Below are 15,707 nucleotides of genomic sequence, written 5' to 3'. Positions count from 1 at the left end.
TGCCATAGTTTAAAATTGATTGTCAAAATAATGTTGTAATATATCTTCACCAATTCCCCAAATTAATTAGAATCAGGCTATCTATGATAATATTATAAATTTAGACTCTCAAAATGAGATTGTAATTGTTGCATAACCTCCACGTGGCAGAATATCCTACTTGATGTTACAGAGTTAAGATATTGCCCTTTAAGCATGTAAATGGCAAATAATTGCCCATATATGTATATCTAGAAGCGAATTGGGTAAGGAAATCAAACTTTTTAATATAATTATAGTATCGCCATGCCCTGATATTGCCAGTGATTATGCGCATGTTGGTCCTGGTCCATTAAGGGTTACATTTTCTTATCATGTAGACAGGTATACTGAAATTTCTTTCTTTAGGGATGTAGGACGTTAGTTTAGAGATCCCACCAAAACCATGTTTAGAATAAAATGTTCATGTCAAAATAAACTTCCAAATATCAGTCAAAAAGTAATTAAGTTGTTTTATTTTTCTTCTTTACATGTACAAATCATGAGTTATCATCTGTAAAGCCTATTGCTAATAATTCAGGCTAAACTAAAGTGTGATTTTTAAAAGTTTAAAAGTGTGATTTCATTATTTTTGTTTTTCAGGTATTTTTAAACCAGTACAATTTACTTCTAAAAATATTTGTAATGAAATTATTGCTTCTATATGTTTAGGAATACACAGACTTAAAAAAACATTACCAAAAAGAAAGGTGGGATTCATGGCTAAAACGTATGATCCCATTGCCCCAATAGCTGAAGAAATAAGCGAGGAAGCTTGTCTACTGTGTTTTGATGAATTCCAGGTAAGTTGTGATAAATGTTTCATAAAGTGGCAATAGTCAATCTAATATATTCTTGGGATCTCACACTCAGCTCTGATCTTTGCAGAAGGACCTTTAACTATTTATAAAAAACGGTATATAGTCATATTAAGGGGAATTTGTCAGCTGGTTTCTGCTAAACCTTCTGAGAGCAGCGTGATGTAGGGGCAGAGACCCTGATTCCACTAATATATCAGAGCCCAGGAAGTGATAGATTTTAGTTAAAATGACTGTTTTCTCTGCTGCAGATATATCAGTCCTCTGACTGTTGAGCCCTGTGTAACCCCTCCCACACCACTAATTGGCAGCTTTAAGTGTACACTCTGCATAGGCAGAAAGCTGACAGTCAGTGGTGGGGGTGGGGTTATACAGAGCTCATGAACATGAAGGACTACATGACTTTACTAGTCCTCTAGTGATGATTTCCTGCTAATAAAACAGTGGTTTTATGAACAACACATTGAGCAGCCCAGTAAGTGACACATTGATGGAATTATCCTGCTGTAAAATTAGGTGGCAAAAGTCTGGTGACAGATTCCCTTTAAGCACCTCGGCAAAGGAAAGCTATACATTCAAATTTATTTGCTGCTACGTGCTGTACACTACTTTCCTCCTTGAAGTACTGTTCAATCAAGTGACTTTTTCATTCATATTTGAAATAGACCTTTTATAATTGGAATATTCCTCCATACATGGGATATACCTCCTTACAAGGGATATTCCTCCATACGTGGGATATTCCTCCATACATGGGATATACCTCCATACATGGGATATACCTCCATACATGGGATATACCTCCATACATGGCATATACCTCCATACATGGCATATACCTCCATACATGGCATATACCTCCATACATGGCATATACCTCCATACATGGCATATACCTCCATACATGGGATATACATACATGGAATGTACTTCCATACATGGGATATTCCTCCATACATGGAATGTACCTCCATACATGGGATATACCTCCATACATGGGATATACCTCCATACATGGGATATACCTCCATACATGGGATATTCTTCCATACATGGGATATACCTCCATACATGGGATATACCTCCATACATGGCATATACCTCCATACATGGGATATACATACATGGAATGTACTTCCATACATAGGATATTCCTCCATACATGGAATGTACCTCCATATATGGGATGTACCTCCATATATGGGATGTACCTCCATATATGGGATGTACCTCCCTACATGGACTGTACCTCCCTACATGGACTGTACCTCCCTACATGGACTGTACCTCCCTACATGGGATATTCCTCTATATATAGGATATACTTCTATACATGGGATATTCCTCCATACATGAGGTATACTTCCATACATGGGATATTCCTTTATACATGGGATATTCCTCCATACATGGGGTATACTTCCATACATGGGATATTCCTCTATACATGGGATATTCCTCCATACATGGGGTATACTTCCATACATGGGATATTCCTCCATACATGGGATGATACTCTATACATGGGATATTCCTCTATACATGGGATATTCCTCTATACATGGGATATTCCTCCATACATGGGGTATACTCCTCCATACATGGGGTATATGTGATGTACAATGCCCGAAGATATGTTTTCTGTTGCAATGTGCTAACAAATCCTCCATCCTAGGACATTGTAAACTGTCAGTAGTAGGAATTCCTTCCCCCCAGGTTTTATCAACCCTGCCACTTCCTCTGGAAGAGCAGGAATGTTAATTAGCTAGACCATCTTCCTCACACCATTTGGCTTCTCTCAGCTGAAAGAGAAAAAAAAGTGCGGGAACTAAACTCTTTGTTTGAAACCAGGAGTTTGAATAAAACAATAAGGGATTGTCCCGCGAAAACCATACCCAGCAGAAATATAAAAATCATATTTCTGCGATCCGAGCAGACCCAGCTTCGCTGTGGTGCCTGTTGCAAAACTCTCGGATGTCCAGAACCTGAGATATGATTTGCGCCCAAATGGACGGTCATATCGCATAGATGTTTGATGTTTTCTTGATGGGCTCATTACGCTGGGAAACATGATACCACTGATGAGTCCATACCAGCTTCTCCCATAAAGTTATAGCTAATCTAAGTTTTGTAGCCAAAACATAACTTGGATAAGAGAGGTGGGATCAACCCAGAATGCACCTCTCTGTGATGTCACATAGGAAAGTCTATAAGGCATTCCCTGGCAGAACCAGCTCAGAACAGCTCAAGTCGTCGTGCTAGAAGGACCCCAATGAGCGGAGAAGTGCAGCTCCGCCTCCACCCACCTTAGCCGCATGGTCTGCCTAAGGAACAATATGGAACTGTGAGTGTAATCTCTTTGTTTTCTCCACTTTTATTTTATACCTGTACTGTACATATTTTATGTCTCAATTTTATAGCAACTTTTATCTGTAATCACTGTCCTCTTTCGGAAAATAAATGAAATTATTTAGATCTGTCTCCATGCTCTAAGAATCGAACTATACGCCTTTGATAGATAATCGCTACTAATTCAAGGGGTTTGCCACGGACCCTCTTAATTTAACACTGTGAATTAAGTAACCGTGACTGGTGGCAGCGCGTTGTGTACGGCTATTACGGCTTGCTGGCAGTCTAGAAGGGTCTTATATTGCTGAGTAAGGGGCTTCAGCCACAGCATTGATAATTCCCTTACTGCAGAAGCCTAATTGCCGGTTCACAACAGGCAGCCCGTCCGGCGACTAATTATCCTAGGTGCAGTTCCCTGACTGACCTGAGGGTAAGGGGGGCGCCGGAGAGCTGCGAGTTCCAAAGTGGAACTGAGAAAGTGGGATATACATAAATCCCCGCAGTACTTGGAAGATTGATAGCAGTGGTGGGGCATCCAAATTAAACTCCCCCTGCGGCAAATTGTAGAGCGAGATTAGCTTGCTGGATATTTTTGGTCACATGGTGCCAGTGTTGGGATAACTAAGATAAGCCCCACTGCGCCTGTGATAGCCGTGTGCCGGCATTGTGTCACGCCCCTCCGTCCGCTGATACACCCGTGTCAGTGGTGGGACTGTGACATAGTGGTGACACAGGGTCCGCTGTCCGTCGCGTTTTGGTGGCAGCGGGACTCCCGTTAGTGTCGCCCGTAAGTGGACGAACGGCGGTGGGCTGTTCGTCACATATTGGTGGCAGCGCGGTGGGATAATCCTAGAGCATTAGTGATTTGGTTTGAGCAATCATTCCTCTCACTAAAAACCTGCACGGTTCCTGCGGGAATCCTGCATCATAGGTTTTGGAGAACAGACTCAGTGGTTACTAGTCCTGAGACATTAGTGTGTACTTGCAAGTATCCCCCTCCCGTTTCTTCGTTTTTCTTTTTCTATCTTTTATTTGGCAACCATGGCGGCAAAAGGAGAACCTTGGTACACCCGGCAGACAAAGGAAGTTCTTGCTGCGTTATGCACGTACCAAGGCCTTGACGCCACGAACAAAAACAGAGCTCAAATGATCGCGGCTCTAGTGCAGCTGGACAACGACCAGAATCCAGCGAGCGCAGAAGTTGGCCCAAGTTGCAATGGGGCTGCAGCAGAGGCTCCACTCCTGAGCGCTGGCCCCACATTCAACCAGAACGGGGTGGACCCCTATCTGCAAATGGCCTTGGACGAACTCCCCGCCGAAGACAGTGATGGGCGGGTGAGGCTGATCCAGCAAGCTCGAGAGAGAGCAGAGCAGCGAGCCGAGCGCCAGGCGGAGAGAGCTGAGCGCCAAGCTGAGGCTGAGAGAGCCGAGCGCCAGGCGCAGAGGGCCCATGAACTGGAGGTACTCCAGCGGGGTGGGAATGCCCTCACAGCCCGAAGCCGTGAGCCCAGCAGCGTCCAGACTCCTAAACCCCGGCCAGAGCATTTTCCCGTGATGGAAAAGGACGGGGACTTGGACACATTTCTGCGAGCCTTTGAGAAAGCCTGCAGACAGTACCAGCTGCCTAGAGACCAATGGGCAAGGTACTTGACCCCAGGGCTAAAAGGCAAAGCCCTGGAGGCATTTGCTTCTCTTCCGCCAGAAGCCGATGATGACTATGACGCCATAAAGCAGGCGCTGATCGCCAAATACCGGCTGACACCTGAGGTATACCGAAAGAAGTTCCGACACCTCCAACGTGGCCCACACGATAGCTACAGTGATGTGGTGCAAGGACTCAGGACCCACTTTGACCAGTGGATCCATGGACTGTCCGTTGAAACCTTTGAGCAGCTACGGGACCTGATGATCAAAGACCAGTTCCTGCATCTCTGCCCAGCTGAGGTCCGACAGTTCATCCTGGACCGCGAACCAACGAACGCGGACAAAGCGGCGCAGATCGCCGACAACCACGAGGCCAACCGGAAGCCCGAGACGCGGAGGCCAGTCGCCACCAGCTGGAAAGGGGGTAAGCCAGCAACCAACCCCAATGCCCCAGCTAGCCGTCCCTCCGGAGGCCCTGTCCCTGTTGCCAACAACAGGCCGGCTACTGACAGTCGCCTGTGTCACCACTGCCAGCGGCCTGGTCACTTCTTTTACACCTGTCCGAACAGGCCGAAGAACCCCCCAGCCAAGGCCCCCGGGCCCAATGCCTCTGTTCTTTTGGTGGGAGGTGTGGTTGGGAGGGCTGACGACAACGTTCAACCTGTTCAGGTGGGGGCCCGTCTTGCTACAGGCCTCAAGGACACCGGGGCTGAACGAACCCTCATCCGTCCTGGACTGGCGGCCCCTGAAGAGTTTGTTGAGGGGAAAACCCTGACTGTCACCGGGATTGGAGGCACCCGTTGTCCCTTGCCAGTGGCACGAGTTTTTCTTGACTGGGGTGCCGGGAGCGGGTTGAGGGAGGTGGGAGTGTCTGAAAATTTGCCCACTGATGTTTTATTGGGGACTGACTTGGGGAGGATGGTTGCATACTATGTCCCTGACACCCTTCCCCAAACTGATAATAAGGGTAACGTTAACCCTGATGATGTTGATGATGGGAAACTGAATGTGTTACCTGCTAATGCCTTGATGAGTAATGATGCAACTAACAACCATTCTTTCCCCAGGTACGATGCTGATGCTGATGTGAATGTACCAAAGCAAACTGATAACCATTCTTCTCCTAGGAAGGATGATGATGATGTTGATGTATCTGTGCCGACTGAACCCGTTAACCCTTTCTTTGAAGCGGTAGATGTGTCCACAGGTACCGAAGTGCTCAGCCCCGTCACTCTGCGGAGTGAGACGGCTGAGGAACCCCTGGCAGGAGTAAGCAACGGTGCTCAAGGAAATGGGGAGGTGCATGGGGACCATGAGGAAGGTAATGCCATGCAGCTGACCAGTGCCACCGAGGAAGGTAACTGGCCCATAAGTAGCACTGCTCCTGAAGTGTTGGGGGTGGATGGGGAGGTAGAGCCCAGGGCAGCACCAGCTGGTGGGTCTGCAGAAATCCCCAGGGAGACAGCATACATAGCAGCTGTCACACGCAGTCAGAGTGCCCAGATCGCAGGTAACGCACTGTCTTCTGGACCCTCTGCTGCTACAGGAGAGACTGAACCAGAGGTGAACCCAGAGCCGGTTCCAGAGGGTCCCAGTAAAGAGGGGACCCTGACGTCACTTCTGGCAGCCTCCAGCATGGAGTTCCAGGCTGCTCTGCACTCAGATGCCAGCCTGGAGAAATTGAGAGGTCTCGCCGAGACGCCCACCTCCAAGTCTGATAAGGAGAGGGTGTTCTGGGAACGAGGAAGGTTGTACCGGGAGACAGTACCCGGAGATCCTAAAAAGGAGTGGTTGAGGGAAAGACAGCTGGTCGTCCCCTATCAGTTCAGAACTGAGTTGTTGCGGATTGCCCATGAGATTCCACTCGCTGGACACTTGGGGATCAGCAAAACAAAGGCACGGCTGTCTCAACACTTCTATTGGCCCAAGATGGGGACAGATGTAACACACTACTGCCGCTCCTGTGCCACCTGTCAAAAAGTGGGTAAGGCGGGGCCTGCTCTTAAGGCTCCCCTTATTCCTTTGCCGGTGATAGAGGAGCCTTTCCAGAGAATCGCGGTGGACATTGTAGGACCGCTGTCCGTCCCCAGCAGCTCCGGAAAGCGATACATTCTCACCGTGGTAGACTACGCTACCCGGTACCCAGAGGCAGTAGCTCTGTCTTCAACCAGGGCAGATAAGGTGGCTGACGCACTGGTGACCATCTTTTCGAGAGTAGGATTTCCCAGGGAGATGCTTACCGATCAAGGGCCCCAATTCATGTCTCGCCTAATGGAGGCTCTCTGTGAGAAAATGCAGGTGACGCAGCTGGTATCGAGTCCGTATCACCCACAGACTAACGGTTTGTGTGAACGTTTCAACGGTACCCTCAAACAGATGCTCCGCATACTGGTTGAGACCCAAGGGCGCGACTGGGAGCGGTACCTCCCACACCTGCTGTTCGCTTACAGAGAAGTTCCGCAGGCTTCGACCGGGTTCTCCCCCTTCGAGCTCCTGTATGGCAGGCGAGTCCGGGGACCCCTTGGGTTGATAAGAGAATCCTGGGAAGATGAGCCAAACCCCACAGAAGTGTCCATCGTGGATTATGTCATGCGCTTCCGTGACAAGATGCAGACCTTGACGCAGTTGGTGCATGACAACATGACGCAGGCTCAGGCTGACCAGAAGCGCTGGTACGACCAGAACGCCCGGGAGCGGACCTACCAGGTGGGTCAAAAGGTGTGGGTGTTGGTCCCGGTACCAACGGATAAGCTTCAGGCAGCCTGGGAAGGCCCGTACGTCGTCCACCAACAGCTCAACCCGGTCACCTACGTGGTCACGCTTGACCATGCTCGGGGTAGGCGCAAGGCCTTTCACGTCAACATGCTGAAGGCGCACTACGAACGTGAAGCTTGCATCCTACCGGTCTGCAATCTGCCAGAGGATGGGGAGGAAGATTCCCTCCTGGACATGCTGGCCCAGGCCAAGGCCAATGGGTCCATTGAGGACATGGAGATAAGTGGTTCGCTCACCGTGTCCCAGCGGTTGCAGTTGATGGCCACCCTGGAACTCTTCCGGCCCGTGTTCACCAACCGTCCTGGGAGGACGGAGTTAGCGGTTCATGAGGTGGACACCGGGAATCATGCCCCATTACGGCGAACACCTTATCGGATCTCTGAAACGGTGCAACAAGTCATGCGCCAAGAGGTCGATGAGATGTTAAGGCTGGGAGTGATTCGACGGTCAAAAGGTGCGTGGGCTTCACCTGTAGTCCTCGTGCCTAAAAAGGATCGAACCACCCGGTTCTGCGTGGACTACAGGGGGCTCAACGCCATCACAACCTCTGATGCCCACCCGATGCCGCGCATCGAGGATCTGCTCGAGCGGTTGACAAACGCCAACTACATATCCATCATGGATTTGAGTCGGGGATACTGGCAGATTCCCCTGAGCCCTGAGGCGCAGGAGAAATCCGCCTTTATCACCCCCTTTGGACTGTACGAGTCCACGGTCATGCCCTTCGGCATGAAGAATGCCCCTGCCACTTTCCAGCGGATGGTCAACCACCTGCTTCGGGGACTGGAGGAGTACGCGGTGGCGTACTTAGACGATATTGCCGTCTTCAGTTCCACCTGGGAGGGACACCTTCAGCACCTCCAGGAGGTGCTCAAGCGTCTTCACCAGGCAGGCCTGACCATCAAGCCGGGGAAGTGCCAGATAGGCATGCGCAAGGTCCACTACCTGGGGCACCGGGTAGGCGGGGGTTCCATGAGTCCGGAGCCAGAAAAAGTGGACGCAATCGTGTCCTGGCCTACCCCCAGGACCAAGAAACAGGTGAAGTCCTTCTTGGGCACTGCAGGGTACTATAGGCGGTTCGTACAGGACTATAGCGCCCTTGCCAAACCCTTGACTGACCTCACCAAGCAGAGGCTACCCCAAACAGTCAACTGGACAGATGACTGTGAGGCGGCTTTCCAAGCTTTGAAAGCAGCCCTGTGCAACTCTCCAGTGTTGAGAGCAGTTGACAGCAGTCGCCCGTTTCTGGTACAGACCGACGCCAGCGAGTTTGGCCTCGGTGCTGTGCTTAGCCAGGTCGACTCGGGGGACCAAGAGCACCCCGTGTTGTACCTGAGCCGGAAACTTTTGCCGAGGGAAGTGGCATACTCGACCATCGAGAAGGAGTGTCTGGCCATGGTGTGGGCACTGCAGCGTTTGCAGCCCTACCTGTATGGGCGCGCCTTCACGGTGGTAACCGACCACAACCCTCTGAGCTGGTTGCACACAGTGTCCGGAACCAATGGAAGATTGCTCCGCTGGAGCCTTGCCCTTCAACAGTACGATTTTACTGTAAAACACAGGAAGGGCAGTGAAAACGGCAATGCCGATGGGTTGTCCCGCCGGGGCGAACCCGCTGAGGTGCGCATGGCCGATTACCGAGAGGTAATGCCTCCTTAGCGCCCTCTTAAGGGGGGAGGTGTGATGTACAATGCCCGAAGATATGTTTTCTGTTGCAATGTGCTAACAAATCCTCCATCCTAGGACATTGTAAACTGTCAGTAGTAGGAATTCCTTCCCCCCAGGTTTTACCAACCCTGCCACTTCCTCTGGAAGAGCAGGAATGTTAATTAGCTAGACCATCTTCCTCACACCATTTGGCTTCTCTCAGCTGAAAGAGAAAAAAAAGTGCGGGAACTAAACTCTTTGTTTGAAACCAGGAGTTTGAATAAAACAATAAGGGATTGTCCCGCGAAAACCATACCCAGCAGAAATATAAAAATCATATTTCTGCGATCCGAGCAGACCCAGCTTCGCTGTGGTGCCTGTTGCAAAACTCTCGGATGTCCAGAACCTGAGATATGATTTGCGCCCAAATGGACGGTCATATCGCATAGATGTTTGATGTTTTCTTGATGGGCTCATTACGCTGGGAAACATGATACCACTGATGAGTCCATACCAGCTTCTCCCATAAAGTTATAGCTAATCTAAGTTTTGTAGCCAAAACATAACTTGGATAAGAGAGGTGGGATCAACCCAGAATGCACCTCTCTGTGATGTCACATAGGAAAGTCTATAAGGCATTCCCTGGCAGAACCAGCTCAGAACAGCTCAAGTCGTCGTGCTAGAAGGACCCCAATGAGCGGAGAAGTGCAGCTCCGCCTCCACCCACCTTAGCCGCATGGTCTGCCTAAGGAACAATATGGAACTGTGAGTGTAATCTCTTTGTTTTCTCCACTTTTATTTTATACCTGTACTGTACATATTTTATGTCTCAATTTTATAGCAACTTTTATCTGTAATCACTGTCCTCTTTCGGAAAATAAATGAAATTATTTAGATCTGTCTCCATGCTCTAAGAATCGAACTATACGCCTTTGATAGATAATCGCTACTAATTCAAGGGGTTTGCCACGGACCCTCTTAATTTAACACTGTGAATTAAGTAACCGTGACTGGTGGCAGCGCGTTGTGTACGGCTATTACGGCTTGCTGGCAGTCTAGAAGGGTCTTATATTGCTGAGTAAGGGGCTTCAGCCACAGCATTGATAATTCCCTTACTGCAGAAGCCTAATTGCCGGTTCACAACAGGCAGCCCGTCCGGCGACTAATTATCCTAGGTGCAGTTCCCTGACTGACCTGAGGGTAAGGGGGGCGCCGGAGAGCTGCGAGTTCCAAAGTGGAACTGAGAAAGTGGGATATACATAAATCCCCGCAGTACTTGGAAGATTGATAGCAGTGGTGGGGCATCCAAATTAAACTCCCCCTGCGGCAAATTGTAGAGCGAGATTAGCTTGCTGGATATTTTTGGTCACATGGTGCCAGTGTTGGGATAACTAAGATAAGCCCCACTGCGCCTGTGATAGCCGTGTGCCGGCATTGTGTCACGCCCCTCCGTCCGCTGATACACCCGTGTCAGTGGTGGGACTGTGACATAGTGGTGACACAGGGTCCGCTGTCCGTCGCGTTTTGGTGGCAGCGGGACTCCCGTTAGTGTCGCCCGTAAGTGGACGAACGGCGGTGGGCTGTTCGTCACAGTATACTCCTCTATACATGGGGTATACTCCTCTATACATGGGGTATACTCCTCTATACATGGGGTATACTCCTCTATACATGGGGTATACTCCTCTATACATGGGGTATACTCCTCTATACATGGGGTATACTCCTCTATACATGGGGTATACTCCTCTATACATGGGGTATACTCCTCTATACATGGGGTATACTCCTCTATACATGGGGTATACTCCTCTATACATGGGGTATACTCCTCTATACATGGGGTATATTCCTCCATACATGGGATATTCCTCCATACATGGGATATTCCTCCCTACATGGGATATTCCTCCATACATGGGATATACCTCCATACATGGGATATACCTCCATACATGGGGTATTCCTCCATACTTGGGGTATGCTTCCATACATGGGGTATTCCTCTATACATGGGATATACCTCTATACATGGGATATACCTCTATACATGGGATATACCTCTATACATGGGATATTCCTCTATACATGGGATATTCCTCCATACATGGGATATTCCTCCATACATGGGATATACCTCCATACATGGGATATACCTCCATACATGGGATATACCTCCATACATGGGATATACCTCCATACATGGGATATACCTCCATACATGGGGTATTCCTCCATACTTGGGGTATGCTTCCATACATGGGGTATTCCTCTATACATGGGATATACCTCTATACATGGGATATACCTCTATACATGGGATATACCTCTATACATGGGATATTCCTCTATACATGGGATATTCCTCCATACATGGGGTATACTTCCATACATGGGATATTCCTCTATACATGGGATATTCCTCCATACATGGGGTATACTTCCATACATGGGATATTCCTCTATACATGGGATATACCTCTATACATGGGATATACCTCTATACATGGGATATTCCTCTATACATGGGATATTCCTCTATACATGGGATATTCCTCTATACATGGGATATACCTCCATACATGGGATATACCTCCATACATGGGATATACCTCCATACATGGGATATACCTCCATACATGGGATATACCTCCATACATGGGATATACCTCCATACATGGGATATTCCTCTATACATGGGATATTCCTCTATACATGGGATATTCCTCTATACATGGGATATTCCTCCATACATGGGATATTCCTCCATACATGGGATATTCCTCCATACATGGGATATTCCTCCATACATTGGGTATGCTTCAATACATGGGATATTCCTCCATACATGGGATATTCCTCCATACATGGGATATACCTCTATACATGGGATACACCTCTATACATGGGATATACCTCTATACATGGGATATACCTCTATACATGGGATATACCTCTATACATGGGATATACCTCTATACATGGGATATACCTCTATACATGGGATATACCTCTATACATGGGATATTCCTCTATACATGGGATATTCCTCCATACATGGGATATTCCTCCATACATGGGATATACCTCCATACATGGGATATACCTCCATACATGGGATATACCTCCATACATGGGATATACCTCCATACATGGGATATACCTCCATACATGGGGTATTCCTCCATACTTGGGGTATGCTTCCATACATGGGGTATTCCTCTATACATGGGATATACCTCTATACATGGGATATACCTCTATACATGGGATATTCCTCTATACATGGGATATTCCTCTATACATGGGATATTCCTCCATACATGGGGTATACTTCCATACATGGGATATTCCTCTATACATGGGATATTCCTCCATACATGGGGTATACTTCCATACATGGGATATTCCTCTATACATGGGATATTCCTCTATACATGGGATATACCTCTATACATGGGATATACCTCCATACATGGGATATACCTCCATACATGGGATATACCTCCATACATGGGATATACCTCCATACATGGGATATACCTCCATACATGGGATATTCCTCTATACATGGGATATTCCTCTATACATGGGATATTCCTCCATACATGGGATATTCCTCCATACATGGGATATTCCTCCATACATGGGATATTCCTCCATACATGGGATATTCCTCCATACATGGGATATTCCTCCATACATGGGATATACCTCCATACATGGGATATACCTCCATACATGGGATATACCTCCATACATGGGGTATTCCTCCATACTTGGGGTATGCTTCCATACATGGGGTATTCCTCTATACATGGGATATACCTCTATACATGGGATATACCTCTATACATGGGATATACCTCTATACATGGGATATACCTCTATACATGGGATATACCTCTATACATGGGATATACCTCTATACATGGGATATACCTCTATACATGGGATATACCTCTATACATGGGATATTCCTCTATACATGGGATATTCCTCTATACATGGGATATTCCTCCATACATGGGGTATACTTCCATACATGGGATATTCCTCTATACATGGGATATTCCTCCATACATGGGGTATACTTCCATACATGGGATATTCCTCTATACATGGGATATACCTCTATACATGGGATATACCTCTATACATGGGATATACCTCTATACATGGGATATTCCTCTATACATGGGATATTCCTCTATACATGGGATATTCCTCTATACATGGGATATTCCTCTATACATGGGATATTCCTCTATACATGGGATATTCCTCCATACATGGGATATTCCTCCATACATGGGATATTCCTCCATACATGGGATATTCCTCCATACATGGGATATTCCTCCATGCATGGGATATTCCTCCATACATGGGATATTCCTCCATACATTGGGTATGCTTCAATACATGGGATATTCCTCCATACATGGGATATTCCTCCATACATGGGATATACCTCTATACATGGGATATACCTCTATACATGGGATATACCTCTATACATGGGATATACCTCTATACATGGGATATTCCTCCATACATGGGATATTCCTCCATACATGGGGTATACTTCCATACATTCGATATTCCTCTATACATGGGATATTCCTCTATACATGGGATATTCCTCTATACATGGGATATTCCTCTATACATGGGATATTCCTCTATACATGGGATATTCCTCTATACATGGGATATTCCTCCATACATGGGATATTCCTCTATATATGGGATATTCCTCTATATATGGGATATTCCTCTATACATGGGATATTCCTCCATACATGGGATATTCCTCCATACATGGGATATTCCTCCATACATGGGATATTCCTCCATACATGGGATATTCCTCCATACATGGGATATTCCTCCATACATGGGATATTCCTCTATACATGGGATATTCCTCCATACATAGGATATACCTCTATACATGGGATATTCCTCTATACATGGGATATTCCTCTATACATGGGATATTCCTCTATATATGGGATATTCCTCTATACATGGGATATTCCTCCATACATGGGATATTCCTCCATACATGGGATATTCCTCCATACATGGGATATTCCTCCATACATGGGATATTCCTCCATACATGGGATATGCCTCCATACATGGGATATTCCACCATACATGGGATATTCCACCATACATGGGATATTCCTCCATACATGGGATATTCCTCCATACATGGGATATTCCACCATACATGGGATATTCCTCCATACATGGGATATTCCTCCATACGTGGGATATTCCACCATACGTGGGATATTCCACCATACGTGGGATATTCCACCATACGTGGGATATTCCACCATACATGGGATATTCCACCATACATGGGATATTCCACCATACATGGGATATTCCTCTATACATGGGGTATACTTCCATACATGGGATATTCCTCTATACATGGGATATTCCTTCAAAATAAAAATTCTTAAAACAAAATACAAATTGAATTTTCTAACAGGATGCGCATGCTTTGTGCCAACACTAATTACTGGTTACATATGCTTATATTTGCTATTCATTATGTGGCTCTGTACCAATCAGCAGATGACAGAGTCCCAGGCACTTACACATGTAAATTAACTATTAGATTTTTCTTTTCCCTTTTTTTTTCTTAGTTAAGTGAGTCATAATAGAAAGCAACTCTAGGTCATAATAAATCTTTTCTCTTAAATGCTAATGAAATTTCTCCATTCTCTTCATTAGTAGACTGCCATTAGTGGTAATTTGTAGCCTTCTCTTTTGTTCTACACTATAATGAATGCTAGAAAAAAAATGAAAATAAAAAAAGACTATTACAAGAATATGTTTCCCATTGTTTTTTCTTCTTCTCCTGCTCTGAAACAGAGCTGTAATTTTACAGTATAAGTAAGGGGACAAGATCAAAAGAGAGTAAATTGGCAAGCAAGCACATCAAGTGACTCTTGCTTTATTAATTAGATAGCTTTTACAAATCAATTTATTCTCCTAAGGCAAAAGGCATTCGTATCGCGCAGCATCAAAACACTACATTATAGCCCCAGGCAGATCTATTCAGTGTGGTTTTTCTTATATCAGAGAGTTCGGCATATTTCTGCCGGTTATATAATCCAAATGTTATTACTGAGCCTTTCTAAACACTAGTTCGGAGGTAATGTTTGCCTCTGTAAAAGGGAGATCATTACAACTGTAATAAGACATAAAGAGGAGCGTTAAATACCGTACACGTAAATTGCATGCCAATTATCTGAAGCTGCATACAAACATGGATTCTGGAACTCGAGTAAAGCAGTTTATAATGGCACCAGTGTACCTGGTACATCTATAATAGATGTATATTTTACCTGATGAAGGCTTTTTTTTAAGCCGAAACACGTTGGTGTTTTTATTGCTATACTTCAGAATAAAAATCTTTTAAAAAATTTT

At 46.2% G+C, this 15,707-nt stretch overlaps 1 protein-coding gene across 2 annotated transcripts in view; it reads left to right on the top strand.

Moving 5' to 3' along the window:
* The window catches only part of AFG1L (AFG1 like ATPase), a 191,599-nt gene that overhangs the window by 77,120 nt on the left and 98,772 nt on the right, over positions 1–15,707 (top strand). For both annotated transcript variants that reach the window (XM_073576056.1, XM_073576055.1), the window contains exon 5: positions 691–821. In XM_073576056.1, the coding sequence (XP_073432157.1) occupies positions 691–821 (131 nt within the window). The remainder of the gene's footprint in view (positions 1–690; positions 822–15,707) is intronic.

This window comes from Dendrobates tinctorius, unplaced genomic scaffold (genome assembly GCF_039654945.1).
Source record: "Dendrobates tinctorius isolate UK_male_01 unplaced genomic scaffold, ASM3965494v1 ptg000046l, whole genome shotgun sequence".
Classification (NCBI taxonomy): domain Eukaryota; kingdom Metazoa; phylum Chordata; class Amphibia; order Anura; family Dendrobatidae; genus Dendrobates; species Dendrobates tinctorius.
Note: the sequence above shows the minus strand (reverse complement) of the source record. Positions and strands in the feature narration are given on the sequence as shown.